General features: G+C 30.6%; 1 protein-coding gene across 1 annotated transcript in view; it reads left to right on the top strand.

The window, feature by feature from the left end:
• The window catches only part of LOC124363041 (S-adenosylmethionine decarboxylase proenzyme-like), a 37122-nt gene extending 12089 nt beyond the window's left edge, over positions 1-25033 (top strand). Inside the window, exons 3-8 of the mRNA XM_046818105.1 lie at positions 12199-12325; positions 14213-14318; positions 15042-15226; positions 17157-17249; positions 20443-20598; positions 22916-25033. Coding sequence (XP_046674061.1) covers positions 12199-12325; positions 14213-14318; positions 15042-15226; positions 17157-17249; positions 20443-20598; positions 22916-23056 — 808 coding nt within the window. The 3' untranslated portion in view covers positions 23057-25033. The remainder of the gene's footprint in view (positions 1-12198; positions 12326-14212; positions 14319-15041; positions 15227-17156; positions 17250-20442; positions 20599-22915) is intronic.
• The last annotated feature ends 924 nt before the right edge of the window (positions 25034-25957 follow it).

Genomic DNA, 25957 nt, shown 5'->3' on the forward strand with positions numbered 1-25957 from the left:
AAAACTTAATGTACACGCTTAATTTGTAATTTTTATTAATTTTGTATGCTAATGCTGATGGCTTTTATTTTGCTACAATACTCTTTTTTCCTATTTTTTATTGTTTATTTAACTTAAAAGTTATATTCTTAAAGTCCTTTTTAATTTTATAATTAAAAATTTAATTTTTAAGTTGTAAACTATTTCATTCAGAGTTTAATAATTTTCCCTTGTATAGAAAAGTTAAATTGTTTTAATGTAAATATTAACTACAGCCTTTCTTTAAATAGTATTTTGCACTGTTAACCATCTGTATAGTTTACATGAGAATAAAACAATTGACTGTATATAACTAAAAATATACAATCAATTTATAGTGGGGAGGGAGGTATATTAAATGTATTAAAAAATATTTTTTTCATTGCCATGATGCAATTTACTTATATTATGCATACAAAGTGAAATGAAAAATGAAAATGGAAAAATCCAAATATGATATTTGTGAATCATTTTAAAATTATTATTATTTTTCAAATGAGCAGTTAAGTTTTAATGAAGGAATTACCAGACTAACAGTTTTATGGTGTTATTTTTTTATAGGGGAATCCCTAGTATTTGATCTAAACTGCATATAGGACAAACTATGTGTACAGATACACTGATAAATTCACTATAGCACCACTATGTGGTACAACTGTAACTTTTGATAGCCTGTATTATATGAATAATCATTAATAGATATAAATACAGCATATTACAAAATTACCTATACTTTATATTTCTTTTTTGTGAAAAATGTTAAAAAAAATACTATGTAAAATGATTATATGTGTTCAAGATTAAATGATGAAAAATAATATTACTCAGAGTAAGGCTTGTCTGTGCAAAGGGCAAAGTCCAGAATAGGGACTGGGTACATAAACAGACTGAAACTGATAGCTCACTCAATCACCCTACGTCACATGTCTCTTACTGATGCCGGTGGTCACACTAATGTTTTGTTACAATTCAGTAATCACTGTTTAAAGTTTGGTGAACGATACCGTGGAGTACAAATAGTTCAGAATAATTCCACATAAACAGACTGAAACTGATAGCCCACTCAATCACCCTACGTCACATGTCTCTTACTGATGCCGGTGGTCACACTAATGTTTTGTTACAATTCAGTAATCACTGTTTAAAGTTTGGTGAACAATACTGTGAAGTACAAATAGTTCAGGAATAATTCCACATAAACAGACTGAAACTGATAGCCCACTCAATCACCCTACGTCACATGTCTCTTACTGATGCCGGTGGTCACACTAATGTTTTGTTACAATTCAGTAATCACTGTTTAAAGTTTGGTGAACGATACCGTGGAGTACAAATAGTTCAGAATAATTCCACATAAACAGACTGAAACTGATAGCTCACTCAATCACCCTACGTCACATGTCTCTTACTGATGCCGGTGGTCACACTAATGTTTTGTTACAATTCAGTAATCACTGTTTAAAGTTTGGTGAACGATACCGTGGAGTACAAATAGTTCAGAATAATTCCACATAAACAGACTGAAACTGATAGCTCACTCAATCACCCTACGTCACATGTCTACAGATGCCGGTGGTCACACTAATGTATTGTTACAATTCAGTAATCACTGAACGATACTACAAATAGTTCAGAAAACACATCAGACTGAAACTGATAGCCCACTCAATCACCCTACGTCACATGTCTCTTACTGATGCCGGTGGTCACACTAATGTTTTGTTACAATTCAGTAATCACTGTTTAAAGTTTGATAAAAGATACTGTGAAGGACAAATAGTTCAGAATAATTCCAAACAGTTTATCAAAACAAACTATTCTGACTGATTTTCACCACCAAATCAACTACATATTTTTTTTTTATTTCACACAGGGTAAATAATATCCAGGTAGTATTTTTATTTCACACATTGGTAGCTTTTTGTAGGTAGCAATAATCTGTTAGACTCATAGAATAAGTTCAGAATGGATTTTAAGGGGTTTATTTTATATTTTTTTAAAACTACACTAACTCAAGAATGTTTGGGCAGGATCAAATAACAAATTCAATAAATTTCATAAATTATTTATCTTATGACAGTTTAAAACATATCAAGAATAGAATAAAAATTACTGGGTATATCAATAATTATACAAACCGTAATTAACTTGGGTTAATTCATTTGAAATTGCACAAGTCGGCTGAAAACATTTCAGAGTGTAAATTTTATGAGATATCTAATTTTACTTTGGTTAATTTTGTTAAGTGATTATTACTGTTCATTGTTATGAAAATTTCAATCATTACAGAATTATTTCGTAGAAATGTAACATTTCATTATATTTATAGATAATAGATTTTTTTTCATTCATAAATTAAAACATTGCACATAAAAATATAGATGTTAAAAATAGTTTGCGTTCCTTCTGTTATTCAGCCGTTTTCTAACAGAGAGCACCGTATAAACAACATATATATTAATACCACACGTTGTTACACGCACAATGTTGCCCAGAATCCAGCCAGCCTTAAGTAACAACAAAAGGTACTCAAATAGCTCCAGGGCTGGTAACCACAAGGCAGCTCTGGATAGGCTTTGTCCCCTCCAGCAAAGGGAAGGGAATCAAACATTCAACACTTTCGTTGGGCTGGGGACCCACACTTTCATAATAAATATGGTCACACATGAGGCTGTATAAGTTCTTTTGTACGAGTACAAACTGGTGTCTTACAATCCAGGTAGAGGCATAAAATTAAACAATGTTGTGTTGAAATGTGTGATAAAATGGTATATACCATGAAAACATAAACAGAGAGGGTGGGAGTATTTTTTTATACATAACAATCTATTGTAGGCACAGTACAAAAAGCCAAACTTTATTCCATTATAGGCAACAACTAATTGGACTTACAACAAAATTAAATCTTCTTTTAAGAGAATATTTTGTAGGTGTGAATTATGTTATTTTGAACTTTTTAGTATTATATTTATTTTATTATGTAAATATATAATTTAAATCACTTCAGTTGCAACAAAAAGTTTTTTTTTAGGTGATTTAACATATCTTTTCTAACAGTATCTGTTTGAATTATATTGGATATAAGGGTTGTTTATTTTAATTTTAACACTTGTCAACTAATTTGTTTTAACATCAACCCTTTTCCTCCCAGAGTCCCAGAAATTTAGCCAGTGCACATGATTGTGAGAAGTCCTGGGGTTTAGACCATACAGTAGAGCGAGGATAGCTGTACTTTAGATCATACAATAGAATGAGAATAGCTGTACTTCCGACCATACAGTAGAGCGAGAAGAGCTGATTTTTAGATCATACAGTAGAGCAAGAAAAACTGAGCTTAATACCATACAATAGAGCGAGAAGAGCCAGGCTCAAATTAACCATTTTAACATTGTTTGAAATCCAAGCTAGAACATGTTTTTATGAAAAACTTTGTACTTACCTCCAAACTTTTTTTAAATTTTCTACTTTGATAACAAATTGACCCAGTAAAAAAATCTTCACTCATAGTATACTTTTGTACACACACACACAAAATGAGACACTTATATTGATTGTAGTGAGCGTGAGTGAGTAATCCTGGGTTATTAAAAAAAAATTGATTCAAATCTAAAAACCAATCCCATGATTTTATAGTGTTCTCAATGCATTACCATTGTCATAACTCCTCTTAGTAAACTATTTCATTGTATACAGCTTAGTTTCTACATGAAACTCACTCAGGTTTATTAAGAGCTCTATGTGCTTATTTCATAATTGGCATTTAAGATTTTATCAAGGGAGAGGAAATTAATACTAATTAATAAACTTTTATTTTTAAGAAATTTTAAAAAACCTCAAACTTTTGTCTTATTAGAAAACAATAAATCATGTATTAAGAATGTTAAAAAATAGTTTGTACAAAATTAAATGTAACATAACTTTTTCCAACAATGTAAAGTTTTGTGGTTTATCTTGGTCCTCAAAATCATTAAGCGCTTTGTTATGTCAATAGCTAATCAGTTTATTGTAAAAATATTGACAGTTTCCAGTTTCAAAGTATATATTTTAGAGTCATCTCTGAAAGAAATCTTTAAACATTATTTTCATGAACTGTTGTTTTTTCTTAGTTATTGTAAGAATTTATATGGATTATTTTAAACCATTAAACTTATGGCATGGAATATGCATTGTTTTTATTTGGAGTTCATATAAAGTATAGTGTTGAACCCTTGAACTCTGGCAAATTGATGAATGCAAGTGAAGAAGTAGAGGATGAATAGAAGAAAGCAGCTTCGGGCAGTGTTCATTGTTCATTAGCGCTTTGTTCAGAGTTGAAACTTGTTCAATGCTTCACAGCTGCACAATGGCCAACTGCTGGCTAAGAGTAACCAACCGATGTATAGACAGACCCATGAAATAATAACCAATCTTGTGATTAACACGTTTTTGGTTAACTCAATAATATTTCCAAGGTGATACAGTACTGAGCATTCTTTCATGTTACTTTATTATATGATCCATTCAGTTATTACAGATCTATAATTCTTAGTGAGGAGTGACATTATTTAAAAACCCTAACTATACTGGTTGTGCAGAGGGAAATTGGTTCTATAAGTTTTCACAGTATAGAAAGAAATATCTTTTGACTTTTTAGTCTGGGAGATCAAGTATAGTTTGCGGTAAAATTTGCAAACAAAATGAAGTAGTTATATACTAGTAGTAGTAGTGAAAACATACGGGCCTAAGTGGTCATCATCCATGTAACCAAACGATGATTTTTAAGGTTCTCTTGTATAAAAGATTCATTAACATCTATATTTCATAAATGTTTCAACCAGGTTTCCCATATGGGAGAGAATTTTTGAACTAATCTTTTTTGCAGTATTTAGGCAAAATAGGAGGTCAGCAGTTTATTTCTATGAACCAAGAACTTTTAAACTACATTTCTTTGATCTGATCTTTTCTGGATTAGCTCATAAAAAATAGCAATCAAACTTGCAAATTTTTAGATACGAATAATGTATGTGTGGTTTTATTAACATGGTGGATACCCTTTATTCTTTAATTTTTATGATATGTCCGCAATTTACTTACAGCATATTATAAAGCAAAAAATAAAAATACAATTTGATACCAAATCATACATCAATTTGCCTTATTAAAAAATCATAGCTAAATGAATTGAATTGTGCATAATTATTAAAAGTACTATATAAGAATAACAAAAAATCTTATCTCTTTTTGTAAATTGATGAGCAGTTGGAATTTGAACATTATAAATGGGATATGTTTTTAAATTAATAGGAAATATTTTGTACCTATGCAAAGTGTTTGGGAATATCCCCCAACAATTTTTTATGTGTTTTCTAAATATTAAATTACATTATGAAAACTATGGTTTTATTGTGCTCAGACTGCAATCACATTAGGGTAAAAATTTAGGATGAATTTTAACAATCCCAAAGAGTATTATTTCTTCCTAAAACAAACACCTGAGCAATCTCCAGCAAAATCAAAGTCGTGAAGTTAGCATACATATTTCAAAATTGTAGTTAAAATTGTACTGTATTTTTTAAAGTTGTATTTAGAAAAGTGCTGTGTGACATCTTGAAAATATTGAGCTATGGATGGCCCAACATGGCTAAAACTTTCCCAACATTTGTATATTGTATTTGGCCATTTTAAAAACCATTTTTTATTCTTTAATACATTCACATTTACGTAAAATGTATTATATGAACTCACTTCTAAATATAACTTAGATAAAATTCGCACTAAACAAAAAAGGCCTATAAGAATAATTATGCTTGATTTAAAAAATTTAGTCACTGTAAAAAATTATTTTATAGTTTATGTCTTGAAAACAATAAAGTACGTCAAAGAACATCACAATGAACTTCTATTTGAAATAAACCATTACTATAATATTCAGAAACAAGTGGTTTTGGATAGACCAATTTGGAGTTTTATAAAAACAAAACTAGTTACATCGTTAAAAATTCTTGACACAATTGATAAATGAAATTAAGAGGGAGCAAAATTGCAATAAATTTAAATACAAACTGAAACTAAATATTTAACTGAGAGAGCACCATACTCGTATTCAGAATTTTCCTAGATACTCTATGCTGAGAAAACACAATAAGGAATTATAAAAATATAAATGGTTATAATCTATTTGTGTTATTTCAAAGGTTTCTGTGCTCTTATCAAAATTATTTTTGGTCCTTTTCTAAGTTATAATTTAACAGTTATTTTTATTTGCCTTAACTCTATTCAAATACACAATGTTATGTATGACTTATTTTAATAAAGTATATTTTGACTTTGACTACCCGAATTTCTTTGCAATAATACTAGTTATTAATATATTTTTATGTTCATAGAAGAAAAGTTTGTATAAACATAATAAGAAGCCATCATTCACATGTTGTTAGGGCTGTCTCTGGATTTAGTGTTAGAGGAGGCACTGGTTTGAGCTATGATGTATCATACATTTAGGTTAGAAAATAAAGTCTAAGAATAAATTTAAAGCCAGTTTACATCATAAAATGCATAAATAAATGTGTTTAGTTAGTATTATGTGTAGTAATGAAGAGTGTAGTTAGTATTATGTGTAGTAATGAAGAGTGTAGTTAGTATTATGTGTAGTAATGAAGAGAAGTCTCAGCGGAGACAAGTACTTTCATTGTGGAATTTATTTACATTCTTATTTATTATTTATACTAGTATGATTATAATAAATTAGAATTTGACAAAACAAATTTCTAATAATTTTGTATTGTAATATTGTTCTAGCATTTTTATCAACATCCATTCTAGAAAGAGCCTTGAATCCGGTTGTAATGTTAATGAACAGTGAGATGCAATCCATCATTAAGTATCGTTACATCACTGTAATAACACAAATTATACACTATTGTATAACACTTTGCATCTACATCAGGCAGTGTGATAACCCTGCCAGCGCCAGCACCGCTGTTATCATGTTTTTTATTTCTTCTCGGATTGGCTTGTGTGTGCCATTCAGCAAGGCCAAAGTTTTATTTTAGTGTCAGACAAAAAAACTGAGGATATTCTCTATAGATTTAATTTTAAATAAATTGTGCCCACGTATGTACTTAGAATATTGTGACAATCTTAAAGTGTAAATTTATTGTTTGCAAATAACAGAAATAACAAATATCTGATTCTCTGTTCTTATCCATATGTATTAATTTCATTCTTTTAGGGCACAAATCCAAAATGTTATGCATTTCACAGATTAACAGTCCCCAACAGCAAGTATTTAGTTAACAGAGAACCATACTTATTGTACATTGTACTTCTTCATGTACATGTACGTTTACACTTATACCAAAATTTCCTAAAATTGAAAAATTATACATCTGTTTATTGGCCATATAAACACACATTTAAATTTATTCTACCATAAAAGTAACATACACAAAGAAAACTTTTAGTAATTTTGTAGCTGTTGCTTTAAATTATACTATTTTGCCATCTTATGTAAAAAGATCCAATAAAATTCACATCGGTAATTTAGGCTACTTTAATTAAATTTTTATAAACAGATACAGTTTTTAATGTATTTAATTTTTACTTAATGAATAACTCATCACAAATTTTACCTTTCAGACTGTATCTTTTACACATTTTTTCCTACAACCGATGCATTTTACATATTTTGCTTCAAATTGTTTATAGTGGTCTTAATGGTCAAATGAATTAGAGTAATTTAGAATTTTGTAATTCCAGGGCTTTATGGTGTATGTATGTAAGAAAACAACATGTTCCCTGACATCAAACTCTTCTTGTTATGAGTTGAAGAAAATTCCTGTAGATATTTTCATACAAAACTCATACATGGGTCATTATGCTCGATATGAAATAAACTAGAAGCAAAACCATTACAAGAATGTTTCTATATGTAGCAATGCAAATGGTTTACTGATCGAATAAGACAAAACTAAGCAGACCAACTTCTTTATAGACTTAAAGAACTGATTTAATACTCAATCCCAGTTTTTATATTCCATTTTCTTGTTTGTGGTGGTGATGTAGAAATGAGGCTGATACATAAAAAATATTATGTAAAATTCTGGATTTATACTGGTATTAAAAACTGTAAGGCAAACATGTATGAATTTGAATACTAATAGTGCAATAATATTGTATCATGATAAAAATTCAAGGTTTACAAAATTACAATATACTATGCTGGAATAACCAGAGGCATTGGTGGGGAGGGCATTTAAATGACGCATTTCAATATCCTGTTTGTATGAAGTTGTTGTTACATAATTGTTAAGTGGATTCTGATCAGTATAACTTAATTCATACCTGGACAAAAGTTATGCTTAGTTGCAGAAGTTACACAATCTCCAGTCTGCATATAACATATTAATAGAAACCAAAATGAGATGAACTGCGTTGTTCTAACTTTGCATAAAGTAAAGAATTCATTCATTTTGCCACCTAGGCAATTTCTGGCAATGGGAAATCAAGCATAGGTGCTCCAACTTTTAAACTAGACTTTCTCAAAAATATTAAATTGTATATGACCATAATTTCCTCCATTTTTAGCACACAATCTGATGATAAGCGAACTGTCTCTGATCTGTTAGTTTATGAAAATGCCTGAAAACTTGAATCTAGGCCATTGGAGGTGATAAGTTAAGATACTAATCAGGCATGATCTCCAAATAGCATTACTGGTGTTTAAAAATGTAAATTTATTCCTAGAAAATATTTTATAAAACAAAACGATTGTGTATTTCAGTCTTAAGAATGTTACAAAAAATATTCCTCATGTAAGATTAGATAATTTCAGTATTATTATATAAAAAAAGATGATTAAAGATGTAGGTAATGTCATAATTGAACAAATAATAATCCATGAAATGATAAGATAGCCTACTACTGGCCCTCTTACTTGATCTTTACTGAGAACCTTGATAGCAAAGGGTTCAAAGTTCAAAACCAGTGTTATCGACCCAAAAACAGACATTTCCATTTTCTCATTCTGTAGGTTTGAACTGTGGACACAAACACAATGGAATTCCTAAAAATCATCTTTTAAGAGCATGATACATACTTAAATATATTGGAGCATTTCCTATACAATGACATCTGCTGTAATTGTAATTGATTCTCAAACATAACAGTTTAATTAATTTGATATTTTATTAAAGTTGTTTTTTTAGTAATTCAATTTGACACTTGATATTTTATCAATGAAGATTTGTAAAAAAAAATGTAAAGCCTTTATTATTGGACTTAATTGAACATTTTTATGATCTTGTATTGCCAACAAATAGTTTTGCATGATTGGCTAAAATAAACATTCACTTACATTGTTGAAAAGCAAAAGGTAAAGCTCGTGTTGTCTGGGTATCTTACTTAAGTGAGAACGATAATCTGTTACAACTTTAAACTGCTTGAATTTTGATTTAGTATTTAAGATACAATAAATTTTGAGCTTGTAACGTAAACATTAGAGCATGAAAAATAACCAAAACGAAATTAAACATAAAAATGTTCTCTCTCATTCTTCTTTATATTTTTTTACACATTACTAAGGGTGTCTTAATTTCTAATGCAAAATGCATAACTATTGTACAGAAGATTTTAAGGTATTATTGTTTTTTTTTTTTTTTACAATGAACACAACATTCGAATAGAAAGTAGTTTGTGTGTTTAATAATGAGAGCATTCTAATGTGTTTTCCCCCAACACAATAGGCTTGTAGGTGTACAATTGTTGTTTTCATTGCTTAAAATCCAATCATTAAAATCCTTACAATCACTTGCAATGTATCTTTTGAAAACTGCAGTGTATCATAATTATATGGTTATAAACACATTGCCTTAGTAAAAATAGTCTTAAAATTTTATAAAAAGAAGGTGAGATGCATCCAACTTTGTCCAACTTTTTAACCCTTAGCGAGCCACAAATAAATAACCAAAACTACTCCTAAGAGCCATACACCTTAAAAATAAAAAAATTCCCACATACCAAAACCAATTTTTTTTATAATTCTTATACCTAACATAAGAGGTAAAAAAATGACAAAATATTTTTTTTCACTCTTTATTGTAAATTTACAGCCAAAAAATGGTAAAAACATAATTGCACTGAAAAAATTTAATTTTGACATTCTATATGTGTTCATATATAACATTAACAATAGTTGAACACAATTATTGATATATTTTACAAAAAACAAGCATATAATAATTTGTATTTAGAGAAAATATAAAGAATATAGTAAAAATTTATATATATACAAATTAAATAAAAGCAATGAACTAAAAAAAAACTTGACAATAAAGCCCTACATCACGATAATAATACATAAACTTCACTGCACATTGATCAAAAATATTGATTAACATCAAAATTGAAAAGATTAATACGCGGATCGAAAATGGAAGGGCGAATAAACATCTATCCTCACGGAAGACTACAGGCGGACTGAGCGCGCGTCAGTAGACGTTGTTGGCTCTGCGGGAGACTATGAACATCTGGCCGCCCGCTATTTTGTTGATCGAACAAGAGCCGTGACCTTCAAAATAGACACAAACGGTTGTCTCTTGTTTAGATAAACCTTGTTTAACAGTTTTTACTAAGTTTGTTACCCAGAAATGCTTTTAAATAATATTAAAGTAAAAAATTGATTTTGCGTCAGTGGACGTCGTTGGCTTTTAGCGCTAGTTTAGACATGACGTCTAGTAAAGTCATTGGCTCGGTAAGGGTTAAGAGAGCATTAGAAAAAGAATAAAAACCCCTTACAATTTCAAAATAAAGATATATCAACTAATAAGAGACATCTTAATGTAATGTATTAATATTCACCAACAAAGTAAAAACTGTATTTTACATGATTGTATATCTGGTCAAGATGTGACCTATGGCAAGTAATTATTATAGCAAGTAAGATAACATACTCCCAGGAATGAAATCAATTTGTTAAAACCAGAAATACAATTTATATAAAAATTGTATGAAAAATAATATAAACCCCTAAAGACTTTTGTTTTGTGGTTTGTATGTAATTCATTAGAATCATCCTACCAGCAGATTGCTCATGAATAAGTAAGATAGTAAATAAATAAATCAACAAAACATAAATATTAATAATACAGATTTTAATAAAAGCCACACAATAAAATACATTCTAAAAAGTAATATTTCCAAAATTTTAAACTCACTTGAATGTTCTGATCCAAATGAGGTAGTGTTAGAACCATTCTGCTCCTACTTTACTTTCTGTGACATTTTAAAATTTGCGCTGAAATGAAAATCCACCACTTTTCAATTGTGTTTTGTGATCAGATTTTTGTTGGTTCATCTAACTTAAAATTATTTGTAAGTGTGATGTGTAGGGGAATGAATAATTAATAAGAGCCGAGTAAGACTATAGTCCATTGATTTTTAAAATGGTGTTACCAATGTGCAAGAAGATGAAACCGCAGTGATAGAACTAGCCTTGGGACTGGTGATGGAAATTAATATCAGTATTTATAAAAGTTTTTTTTTACAATTACGGAACTTTAAGAACGTTTTCCTCAAATTTTACAGAGTTTGATACATGAAATTGAAGTTGAAATCTTTAATGCTGATGCCAAATAGCATGCCGATGTATAACAGTGCTTTAAATAGCCAGTGGAGGATTTTTAAAGAGTCAAAATTGAAAAATTTTAGATATAGAATGATAAATTCCTTCATTTGTGTAGTAATTCAATGGAAAACAATGGATTAAAGAATACATATATATATATATATATATATATATATATATATATATATATATATATATATATATATATATATGAAAAAAATGTTTTTATTGGAAAACTTTTGATACTTTCTGGATAGCCCCCCTATATCGAAAATGAAATTACTAATTTTTGCCTTGGCTGAAATCGATGTGGCCCAACGACAAAATTACCCTTGGATCTAGTATTTTAATTGTTACTGTTATGATGGAAGGTTAACTCGCTTAGTTAAATTGTTTAGTTACAGTAGTAGTAATCTTGACACTAATTCAACAATAGGGTAACAGTGACCTTGATTTGAATAATATTATGATATAAGTCAAGCTAAGATCTCTCAGACTTTGGTGTTCCACATTGCTCTCTTCATGTATCGGTAAATGAATATGTATTACAAATCTGAAGTGACACCATTGTGTTCCAGTGAAAGCAGCTTGTTTGTGGCCCGTCGCCGCTTCATCCTGAAGACGTGTGGAACGACCACACCATTGCAGTGTCTGACGCCGCTCATGCTGCTAGTGGAAAACTATGCAGGATTTGACCAAGTTGAGGTATGTGTTATTATGTAATCTGTTTATAATATTGTACTAATTATAAGCTACAGTTAGTACTCACTTAACCATGCTCCATATAACTTGAACGCTATAATTAATTTTTCCATAATCTTGAAGGAAAGATTAAAATTAGTCAGTTTGGCTTTCCTCTCATGAAATCATTTATGCTGATACAAAAGCATTAATGATATTTTAATGCATAAATGCTTAGGGCATGGAGTGAGTTTAATTGTAGTTTAATATTTTATAATATCAATTATATATTCTTGTTGGAAATTGTATTGTTTCTAATTAGACTGGATATTATCCTGATTCGCTCTAAATTTGAATTGAATCTTGAGATAAAAATTTTAAGTGGCAGTATGAAATTTTAACATTTCAGAGTGGATCTCAATTTAACTGCTCTCTCGCTTCTTAGAATTTCACTATGGTGAAGAGGATTTGGAAGCAACACAAAATACTATAACCATACCAACATCCTCCAGCGATTCACTCATATATGTTAGTGGTATTTAAAAAGAGCAGGCAAATTTTCCACGTCATGGGACAAATAGCTACCCTTCCAGTAGTAGTATGGATCCATTTTGGGGTGTATGTTTCTTCTTGGAAGTCTTAGTTTCACCTTAAACATCAATCATAAAATTCTTCACATTGAACTTTCTGGCCTTTAAATTTAATTTATAGGATGTGTTTATTTCTCCATAAGATTGGATGTTACTAAGTTTATACAGTGTATAGTAACTGAAATAGTTTGTGATGAAAAGTATGAATCAGACTAGAACCATTAAGAATGTTGGAGTGGAACTGAGGTCTCTCTTGTTCAGGTAATGACAATCCTTGGTTATGTGAGGCTACTATTTCTCTCTCTCTCGCACACACTCACTACTCCCCTAAATATAGATTCGCTATAATTGGAAACTTCCGCAAAGACCTTAGTAGTTCATTGCGTACTTCCCAAACAAACACGTGGTTAATTATTCGGAGTGCTATTTTACTTATAGATGATTCATCCATTTTTTTTTTACTACTTCTTAACTGTGTGTCATTTTTTTAATAATGAAATTCAGTATCAACAACTTTGGAAAATCACTTTACACAAAAACAAATTCCAGTAAACAAAATATGTATTGAGTGTATTGGTTTGTGGCTATAAATTTTCTGAGTTTCAAGTAAAAATATTAAAATTTTGTGTCTGCAAAACTCTGCAATAAAAAATTAAGGAGAAATTTACTTCATAGTTTAATATTTTTCATTGGGCCGTACCACCTCGTGGCCACCAGAACACTATATTCTTAAAAATTAATTTAAGTTTCAAAGTAATTAAAATTGTTATTATGACATAAAAACATATATTTATAATTTTAATTAATTTTATTTCAATTTATTTTTTGTAATTCCTAAGTTTTCAGCAAATTTCAATTAAATTTTTGCTTAACAATTGAAATTTAAAAGAAATGTAATAGATAAATTGAATTGTAAACCAGTATAAAATGATTATATTGTGTGCTACAGATAATATGGATATTACCTATTAGAAAAAGATTTTGTCTATTAATTTATATCTGCACAACTTTTCATACCGTTAAAATAAATAAATAATTAGTGAATAATCGTATTCATTGATTAACTCCCATTATAACGCAGGAATTTTAATTTGTACAGTGACTTTTCCATAAACTGAGTTTCAGGCATTGTATTATTATTTCAACTTGGTCTCTTAACTTGTATAATATCAGTAATGATTCTGCAAGGACACAACAACGATGAAAATGTATATCAAATTTCCAGGGAAAATATTATAAATAATATTACTAACAAGCTGAGAAGTACTTTTAACATTCTCTAAGTATTTAATAGTTTTGACCTCTTGCTATTATTTTTCAGGATGTTTTTTATTCACGCAAAAACTTTAAACGCCCTGATCTACAGAAAAATCCCCATCGTAGTTTTGAAAAGGAAGTTGCTCTTTTGGATTCGTTTTTCGCTAATGGTAAGTACAGTGTATAGTTTGCATTTTTGTATAACTTTTGATATAACTTAAACTATATTTAGTGGGATTGATTTTGATCTATCCAATTGTAGAAATCCTTTTGTTGGGTTTTAGGCTGTGTTGTCTGCCCAATCTGCAATATTGGCTTTTTCTTCAACAGTGTTTTAGAGCTATAAATAGAAACATTTTAATTTTGAAAATGGATATATAAAATCCAGATTTTTTTACTGGTAGTTTTATTGTGTAGTAAAATTTCTGTATTCCTCTACAGATAGTTTCATATAGTACGTAATTTATATATCTATGGAAAAACAACATACAGATATGCGATACTTAATTTATTATATCTTGATATACTTTATAATTAAAAATTTAATTGTTGGACTCCTTTTGTCCATAGAGCCAAAACCATTGTAGAAGTACTGAAATTGTTTCGGGCTGATAGCTAAAAAACTTAAATTGATCTTGTTAATTAAAGATCAGTCTCTATTTAAGTACATTTGTATATTAATTTTTATATTCATCAGTTTCACACTATATTTATATGTTTCTAAAATATTTCAGAAAATTTTGTTAAAATGTGGCAATAAGAAAATAGTTAATGTGAAAACCTTAACACTTTTATCTATTTTTTTAAATTTGACATTCAATTTATTTAATTATCTTTTTACTACTTATTTGTTTTTTTTTCTGGAATAAAAGGATTGATCTCTGTTGTAACAGGTGGGACAGCATATTGCTTGGGCTCACCAGCACGAGACTGCTGGTATCTCTACACCTTGAACCCTCCTAATCCCCATCCTCCCCAGCCTGACCAGACGCTGGAGGTGCTCATGACCGATCTGGACCCTCAGGTCATGAAGATCTTCACTCAGGAGGGCTCCTCCTCCGCCGCAGACGCTACTCAGGTAGTTATTGTAACCGGTTCTACTCAATCCCTTACAAATATTGACCTTTTTACTACCCCATCCCATTTTGTGCAGTCCTAAGGTATTATTTAGTGGAACAAGAGTTAAATATAATTTTTAAAGATACACATTTTTTGGATTTGGATCTTTTATAATAATAATTGATTTGATTTGTAAAGGTAGTATCAGTCAACACTCCAGAGCTCGTTTAAATTTCTTCTAATAAAATAGTCATAATCTACTAATGTGCGTTACATTTGTGTTTTATTGTTTGTAAAACTATCGTTTATCACATATTTTAAATAAATTTGAAATCTATGGTATTTTGTGATATGTTTGAAATGTAACAGGACTCTGCTGTTCTCTTTCACTCAACATCAAAAGTTGTATTAATACTTTTTTCTGAATTGTTTTGTTTAAAAAAATTGTATTGTTATGTTTACCATTATTCACATCATAACAAACTAATCTCAATTTCTTTGCTATTGCTTATAAGTAAGTACTGTAATGATATTTTCGAAAATATTGTAATGCACATGTACATAAATATTTAGATAGGCATGTAAAAATAATACAAAATCACTTGTGAATATAAAATAGGCTAAAAAACATAAAAAATAACAAACTGTATGTTAGAACCTGAATATTATATACTCGTAAATAGGAAAATTAACAGTTTTATTTGTTTTTATAGTATTTTTTAAATCTTAATAACTTTAATTGATCATCCACAGTAAAAACAAAATATTCATGTTAGGCGTGCGAGTTGACTGGGTATGAACAGAATAGCTAAGGGGATAATCAGACAGAAGTTAAGAGTTATTTGTGGCCAGCAAAATATAAGAAAACAAAAATGGGAAGGTAACTAGTACCCACAACATGGTTTCAGTCAATTATGGATCCCTTAATCAATCCAATTCCCATACCAGGATGGATGGATATACAACCTGGCCTCCTCAGCTCTGGTGGTCATTTGGTTGGCTTGCAGTACCCTGGTGTGATTCCCCTTAACAGACATCGAAACATTCGATTTGTGACTTGTCATATCTCAGAGTAGACTCAACATTTTGCACTAGATTTTTTTATACATGGCAAATTGAATTGAATTAAACTTTTGTGGTGTAAAAAAACACTCAGTCCAGAAACTAACCTAAGTGGATGATCAGTAAACACAAAGTTTATCACTGCTTTCCAATCCTATCAAATTGTAGGCCTCTCTTTTTAGAGACGAACAATTACTCTTGGTGTACAGTAGTTTTTTATAACAACTGATACAGGGTTGATCTCCTTGTAGTATTCTTTGTCTTAATTGCAAAGAAAGCAGTTCAAAAAGTATGCAGTAAAAATTTTACTATTTCTGAATTTTTTTCAGAACTATCAGAAAATCTTAAATTCTTTTAGGACATCACTTTTCCTACATATAGATTTTACAAATAGAGACGTTTTGAGTGCAAGAAATCCGCGTCTCAACCCACTTGGAATGTGTAAACTGTTGCAATGAATAGAGATTACAGCTACTAGATAGCAATTACACTTTCAGCAATTAACATTGGTGGCTGAGATAAGTGGAAAATTATGCACTTTGTTAGGCAAATCCCTCTACAGACACCCAACTCTGAATTATCTGATGAACCCACTTTAGCTATGCAAACAAAGGACGATCATCAGTGTAATTCAGAAAATTGAATCATGTGTTTTCAATTCAAACACTCATCATATTGTGTCAATGATTACTGCTGTTCTACACATCATGTATTACAAAACAGTTCTTATCTAAGACTATTCTTGAAAAAAAATTTACTTGTGGATTTAATTGTTATTGTGTATATATTTTAACAGTGATGAAAATAAATTTATATCAACAGTGGTTCATCCATAGAAACAATTATTGCACAATGCGCTTCAAGTTGTTTTGTCTGCTCTTTTTCAGAAATCTGGTATTGATTTGATCATTCCGCAGATGGCAATAGACGATTATTTGTTTGAGCCATGTGGCTATTCAATGAACGGGATTGCCAAAAATGTAAGTACCATGTCACTGGGAGTGTGTTGGAATTGTGTTAAATGTGTTAATTAGTTTCAGTTAGTGATAAGATAACAGATTAGTCAATCCCACTACTGTCCATAAAGCTACTTTATTGTTGTTTCAAATCATTTAAATTTACATTCTAATGCATCACTCAACAAATAACCTCTTTGATAATATTTTGAACAAAAAATAATTTAAATAAATTGTAAATCAAACTTGCCTATTTAGTCTTTACGTTTTTATTGTACAGAAAACCATTTATTATCAAATTTTATTTAAGGATATTTGTTCACCATGCTATTTTTTATTTATTTTTTGTAGAAATCTTTTTTTATCTTGCCCTAATACTGAAAATCGACTTTAACCCTTCGCAGACACCCAAAGGTCTGCAAAATAATTTAAGTTTTTTGGCTTGTGACATAAAAAGACATATACCTGTAGAAACACATTTTTCTGATACATTTTGGTGTAAAACTTATATTTGTTATATATGAGTATATTTGTTCAAAATAATTGTTTCGTGATTTTATGACCAAGAAATTTATGCTGATAACGTGACTGCTATGTTGCTAATGCACAAAACAAACTTTTCTTAAACATAATAATATAATTTGTATTTTGAGAGTTTTTATATTTTTTTCAAATACCTGTATTAAATATGATTTACAAACAGTTTGACACCAAAAATGAATTGTTTTGGTTTTGATCTGATTTTTGTGGATATATCCACAAATTGTCTGCTTCAGTCTTTAGCGCATATATTCATATCTGTCTATGAAGGATTAAAACATTAAAAATATAGATTGGTTTTTGACACAACCTTGCATCAACTTTATGCACAATCTAAGTAGCCGGCTGGAAAATTGTATGTATCCAATTTAATGAAATTTTTAGAAAATGTTTTTAAAAGTATTCTTATTTAAAATTCAGAATTGGAACAATGTTTCACTTTTTTTATGTGCAACAGTGAAAATAATCACCTTATCTAAAAACGAAGTATATTAGTTGGTGTTTGGCTTACCTGTAAGCAAGATAAAACTTGGAGAACTTGAATATGCTAGCAATAATCGTTAACTCCGAATCTTTTCAGTGAGACACTCAATGCTGTCATGTATGTCCAGAATGCATACCAGTACAGGTGCAGGTTATTAACAAACCAATCTTTTTTTTGATAGTCGATTTTTAATGTTGGAGGATAAACTAAAGATATTTTGACCAAAAATCTTCACCCAGTAAAAATCACAACTCCTGTATGTCTGTAGACACCTCATTATCCTTATAAAGATGCCTGATGATATCTCTGGTTCAGCCCACAAGGTTCAGAGATTGGTACAATGTGAAAGTATGGGGTGTACATCGAGGAGGGGTTTCTTCGATGTACCATTGTTGGTCTCAAGGGTATTTGGAATTTGTGAAACGTCGGGATTTGATTCATTGAGACTCTGCAATGGTGCTTTTCCACCACTACAGTAGACTCTTCCCAACACTATTCTCTATTGCACAACTTTCTTTAAAACATATATATTCTCTAACCTCCTTGAAATCACTGTAACACTTAATATTAAAAGTACAACTTTTATTTATTTTTAAAACTTAATTAGGACAGGGTTTTCCTGATTCAGGTCAAAACTTAATCCTCTATAGCAAGTCTTTTTGAAAACTCAACCTTTATACTACGAGTTTAAACTCGGTAGTACGTTTTTCACATATTTTAACCTTTATAGTACAAGTTCACTCTTTCCAGTCCGTATTTTCAACTGTTAAGTGGTATGCATTTTTGAAGGAAACGTTATCTTGTCTTGAGATTTAGGTACATATGAAATTTCTCTCCTCCCCGACACAAAAGAGTCATGTGAATTACAGTAGTCAGTAGCAACATATAGTGGTTGTGTCTGTTGTCAAATACTTTTTTGACAAAATACAGTACAGTAGCTAAGGAAAAAATTCATATTATCATTACTTATCTTTTTTTTTTTATGATTGTTATAGTATTAATTTGTGGGTAAGCTATTAAATTGTTTTGTTTATGAACACGAGTTGAATTAGAAATCTTGTTAAAGCAATAACGTGTACTGTACACTGCTGCATTGTAAATTTAGTTTTTGGAACAAAACTTGTTAGTGAGGGTTGATCCAAAATGCAAAATGCACTTGCTATAAAGGTGGTTTAGATAAACCCATATGACCTTGATTGCATAACTTTAAGTCCTAATAGCATGAATCTCAATTAGAAGAGTCCCTCGATAAGAAGAATGTTTCCCAAATCCCCTTGAGTCTCTTGCTATCGAGATTTACTGTATTACTGACTGCAAATTATTTGGGGACTTGTTGAAATCCAAGGGTGTCTTTGAAAGCCCTTTTAAATTGTGGGTGCGTTGTCGATACTATTGCAGATCATTACTTTTAAACACTGAATTCCGCTAAACGTTACAAAACATTTGTACCAATAGAACTTGGTTGGGCAGGCCCAATTTATTATTCAACTGTTTGATCATGTTTTGTTGCAATTCACTGTTCATTTTATCTGGCTGTTGCACAGTGTTGTACAACTCTTTGACGAAACTATAGAAACAAGAAACAACAAATAAGTTCTGAAGACAAAGTTGGAGTGCGAAGACAACTATTATCTTGTAGAGATCAGGTTCTCTCTGAGAAGAAATGAAGAAAATGAGAAGATTTTAATAGTGTTTTGAGAATCAAAACAAAATGTTTTGGAATTGGAATAATATACATCAACATTTTTACCATTAACTAAAACATTGAAGATGAGCAAAAATGTTAGATTGAAACGTTTGCTGAGGCGTATTGCTGTGAAGATGTACAAAAAGGACTTGAAATTGGTTTGTTCCGCCAAAAAGTATGTTCCGTCATTTTTCCATAAATTCCTTTTCATTATTATCATTACATACTTATTTTTATCTTGAGCATGTTACCATTATCATCCTCTGATTTAAAAAAAAATATGTTTTGTTTCATTCTGGTAAGAAGGTACTCTATTAATGAGATAGAAAATGTAACATACATAAGTAAACTAAGTGATAATAAGATGGGGATAATGTTAAATTGATTTCTTTAAAATACTTGTTTCTTTATAATGACACAAATTTTATTTAACTTTCCTTTGACTATATTTGATAGCTTCTTTCATAATGAAATCTGTTAGATAGTAACTGACGTGTTCAATGTAGGGCTGCTATATGACAATCCACATCACTCCAGAGAAGGACTTCTCTTACGTCAGTTTCGAGACCAACATGCCCCAGGCCTCGTACCAGCAGTTGATAGAACGTGTGGTGAACACGTTCCGCCCTGGCAAAGTGGTCATAACAGTATTTGCCAACAAGGTAGGATTGTTTGCTTCTTTATTATGCCAAAGTAGAATAATAGTTTGTAATACACATGTTCGGTGTAGTTGTAGTGCACACTACAAAATTTTAAAATGCAAACGGTTTCCATTCAATCTGTAACATTTTGATCAAATATACAAAAAGTATGGAAATATTGTAGTTTTGTGAATAATAGTTTACTTGAAGCTTGTATGTTCATGTCTATGTTTATGCATTGGCACGCGGCTATACGTGGGCAACAACTGATAGCCTGTAAAACTTTGTTATTCGTCATATTTGTTGTGTATGAAAAACTGTAGATAGATAAACAAAATATTATGGTTTCCGAATAATTTTTTATTTTGAACTTTATCACCTGTTCAGCAGAAACATACGATCGCTAAAATGTATTTACGCAGTACTCTTTGTATTCATATTTAAATATATCCTCTTTAAGAATACATGTGGGTTTAAATCTCGTATTGTTCTACTGGCTGAGCATTAGCGAAAGATACTACTCGAGGGGGCTGGAAAATGTCATTTCTATCTTTTTGCACAATATCTCAAAAACGAACTGACCTATAGACTGGAAATTTTTCACGATACTTCATTTCTTTATAAGAAACACTGAGTTTGGCGTTAGATCAATGGGATTTGGCTGAGTGTTAGTGAATATGTTTACATTCGTCTTAAGAGTAACCATGGTGGCAACTTGAAAATCACAGAATAAATAAACAAACTGAGTGCCATCATATGAAATATTAACACATGTAGCCTAACTACCCCTAATATATACCTTTTCTTTTAGTGATTTTGTTTCTAGACTTTTATTGATAGAGTGAACAGGAAAAAAAGAAAAACTAGTGGAAGATTAATGTTACAGTCGGTAAAAAGATTTTATTTCAGCTCACTCTTGTGTAGACAATACAGAAACTGAACTTAACGATAATATCTGAAGCACATATCAGCATGAAAATTGTGTAGACAATACAGGAACTGAACTTAACGATAATATCTGAAGCACATATCGGCATGAAACTTGTGTAGACAATACAGAAACTGAACTCTAACGATAACATCTGAAGCACATATCGGCATGAAAGCATCTTAGATACAAAAATTATAATTTATGACCTAAATTGTTTTTCTTACATTTAAAATTAAACCTCTTTGTTCCACTAACAGTTTTAATAAATAACACTAATTTAACACTTTCGCCCCAGTTGTCTGTGTTACTCTACAACAAGTGTAAAATATTCTTACTATGAAACCATGTGGAGCTGAGAGTGTACAACATTGTGTACTTTAGCTATTGTTATATAACACTTCCAGTCGTAGGCATCTATTTTACTTTACAGTAAATGGTAATATCATTATCATGTATCTTCACGTGGGGCTGATAGTATTAAAGAAGTTAAAAATAAAGATTAAGTGATTTTGGGAAACATTACATGATGATATTATACAGTAATATTACATGTATTCTGTTTCTATCTATAGATAGTAACAGAGGGGTGAATCGGTATGGAAATCAAATCTTGGGCATTTTAACAAAGATAAATCAAACATAAATATAACTCAGCAGTATTTTATTTTTTATGTCTGTAGATAGCACAAAACTGACATTTCTAATGGCATGTAGGTCATGTTGATTCATTGATTTTTTTCACTGTGAGAAATCAGACAATAATAATTTTACATGAACAGTCACGTTAACGCTCTGATTTGTGTACATAATATATCAGCAACTATTTCTGTTCAAGGTCTATACATGGTTTCTTATTATAACAAAAAATAGGACTCCACAATAAATTGGCAGCTATTCATCATTGATCAACCATTAACAAATCAGTCCTTTATCAATGGATAACCGTTGCCACTATTAAAGTTAAATATGAGGTTGTGTTTAACATCTATTCTGTGAAACTAAAAATTGTACATTTAGCAGATTTCCTGTTACTAAGTATTTAAATTGTAACTTGGAATATTTGACCTTCCTTGAACTTTCATCCTATTGTGTAATCTTTATCAAGCCATTGTTGATGTGCCACTGGTCTGGACTGATTACAGTAGTTTAGCAAGGCTAGATAACAACCTAATGACAAAAATATTCATTTAATAAAAGATTAATTTGCTTTTACCTTACACATGTGAGAATAAAATTTAAAAAAATTAAATTAAAATAAAATTCATTAAAATGTATTTAAATTACCAACGATTTGTTTTATTAATACTTTTACCATCAAGTATGCTTTAGTACATTAATGTAAAATAACTGTATATAATTTAATTTACTTGTGACAAAATCGCTATACTAGTCCCTTCCAATGTGTAGGAATCGGTGGCCGCAGAGTTTCCCAAGGCCGTGCAACAGATGGCTACGGTGGGAGAGGAGTTGCGTCGCCACGACTTGCAGTATTGTCGTCTCCACAACTACGATCTCACCTTCGCTTTCTACTCCAAGTTCCCGAGCTGAGGGTTTGTGCCGGCCCGCGGCCCCCTCCAGGCCCGGACCCCCACCCCCCTCCCCTCCACTTGCCGGTCCGCCATCCCTAGTCCTTTCGCGAGCCTCCTCTTTGCTTGGTGGCAATACAAAATCTCCTGAATGAACCTGAAAGCTTTAGATATCTTAAGGAATGGTCACTTTTGCTGGGAACACTTATGACGTTTAAGTTGTTTTAATTATCGTTGAGTTTTCTGCTGATACCCTTGTTTCGTCTGTTTGGTTCACCTATGAGGGTGTCGCTGTCAGAAGTCAACACAAGCTTCACGTCAGAACTGCAACTTCCTGTCAAACATTTCTGTCTTAACGATACAAATATATTTTGTAGCTCATCAAGAGTATAATTTTAGTAATATATTTAATTTAAAGCATTACTCAAAAAATGTATAATTTGTTTTTCTAAGAAACTAAATCCAAAACATAATAATAATAGTAAATTGTAAGTCTCATTAATGTAATATTATTATAAATATGATGATAAAAAAAGTTTGAGTCAAAATTAAAATGAAACAACCATGCCTGAAACAAATCTTGAGTTCTGAATCGTGATGTTTTCCATCACTTAAATCAAAAGCCGTTGAAAACTTAGGGCTTTTACGTTTGGATTGTCATTTAAACTATTATTACTTTAACAGTAGTAATACTGAGATTTGGGCCATGTTTTACCTTCGAGACAAGACAGGTAGTGACTAAGTTGCTCTATATTAGAGTGAGATTTGTCTGTTAGCAGACTGTCATGTCACTGGGGCACAATTTGCCAGTAACCCACCTTTAGTTTGTGTTAGATGAGTATTTGTTAACTCACAAACCATCATGTGCAATATTCAGTCAGTAGTTGTGATTCTATTTTAAAATTATTTTGTCGTAGAATTGTCTCAATTTTTTTATTTTTAGCTATTACAATGGTTTCTCTTTAAATTTATTCCAGACTGAATATAGCACATAGTAGAGTGTGTGCCATTCATCAGTGCATTTCGTTCAGTTCATGGTGCTAAGTTCCACTCAAAACCATTTCAAAGTCCGCATTGAGCAGATGTTGTGACTGTCTCAGTGCTTTAGAATAAGGTACAGTGACAAAGTTTGTTAAAGTTTTTGTGCTGGTGTGAATGCAGCGTTTATTGAAACTTTAAAACCCCCAAATTTATTGGATCCTCTACGGGCTTGATTAATCTTTTTTTTTCAAAATTCAGCTATTAAGTTAGTCATATTCCGATTCATTAAATCTCTTGGATAACGTGTAATCTAAATCAAACCCGTGTGAGATCCAGTTTTTGTATCTAAACGGAATCAATAAGTGAACTCGATTTGAACGAGTCGTTCCAAATTATTGTGGTCCAACGATTGTTATCAAGTGCTGCATCCATTCCTGTGGTAGATCTGTGATGTTGATAACTAAGGCTGTCACTTTGTGTTTGTATTAGTTATAGTTTAGGATATTCTATTGACTTTTTACTTTGTTTAGTGAGGTTTTTGTGCCCAAGCAAAGAGAAGAATCTGTTGTCTTCCTGTTTGTGCACACTAGTGTTGATTTGTAGTTTTTATACATTTACAACCAGTATTCTTGTTTTATTTTCTGATTAGTTATTTTATCTTGTTTTTTACTTTGCAAAGTTTATACGGTTTTACTTTTAGATAGACAATTATCGCGATACGACTAGGTACATGGCAACTGGTAAGACTGTCAGCCTGATTTATTGTAATCCTTAGTAGTTTTTTTAGATTTGTGTCGGATTGTTATTAATTTCCTATATTTGTGTTTAATGTAAGTTCGTGGAGGAGGATCATGTTTGAGTTTTTCTTGTTCAAGTGTTGTTCATACAGGGTCTTGAAGTGATTGGATATACTATACAGTACATGTTGTAGCCACCTCTGTCTAGAGCACCTATTGTAACAGCTGTTCATCCCCTGTCCGCACTATATACAAATTATCAATAAATATATGGTATAGCACTCTTGGTGTTTTTCTCTCCTGTCTATCATTGTAGTGACAAGTATGACAATTTACCGCACCATCAGCATTATCTACAATTGAATCTTGACCTTATATGATAAAAGTTCATAGAGGCATTATGATACAAACCATGTATATGTAATAATAGTTGGTATTTTCTAAATTTACTCTAATTAACAATAAACTTGTGGTATTCTATAGTTTGAAATTGAAACTATTCTGTTTTGCTTATTGTTTGATCTCAAAAAGCCGAACCAACTTAAGACCAGACTGATTCCTTCAATAGGAAGAACAAAATATGAGATCTAGTACCTAGTCTTTAGTCTAGTTATTTCATTGCATTATTAGTTTACGTGGTGTAGCAATGATGTTGGTACCGATCAATTCAGGAGATTCTAATCAAAATATTTAGTTTCATTCTATGTCTATAGATGCAATATAAATAATTAATAAATAAATGTGTATTCATTCCATTAAGACATTGTACAATAATTATTACGTCCAAAATAATTTAGAAATAATGCAAATACAGAATTAAACAAATATTATACATCTACATAAAAATGTATTAATATACTGTATTTTTTTTAATTTAATGACCATAGTAAATAGTTCTCCAAACTTATTTTGAAAGCCGTACGCCGATCAAGACCACGGAACTCACAAAATATTCAACCAATTACAGCTATTCACCTGGTTGACAGAAAACAAGTGGTAATTAAATCACTTTAAAGTGCTGGGATGTTTTGAAGCAAAATACATGGTTTCTTAAACGCTACTTTTTAGATAAAAATATACATTTAAAGATCATGTGTTATTCCACTTTTCTCTAAAAGAGTCTTGATGAATAGTAAAATTTTTTTTTCTTTTCGCTTTTTTAGATGGTGAGGTTGTAAATGCGTTTTAAAACCGTTATAAATATT

The sequence above is a fragment of the Homalodisca vitripennis genome, chromosome 5 (assembly GCF_021130785.1).
Source record: "Homalodisca vitripennis isolate AUS2020 chromosome 5, UT_GWSS_2.1, whole genome shotgun sequence".
Taxonomy (NCBI): Eukaryota; Metazoa; Arthropoda; class Insecta; order Hemiptera; family Cicadellidae; genus Homalodisca; species Homalodisca vitripennis.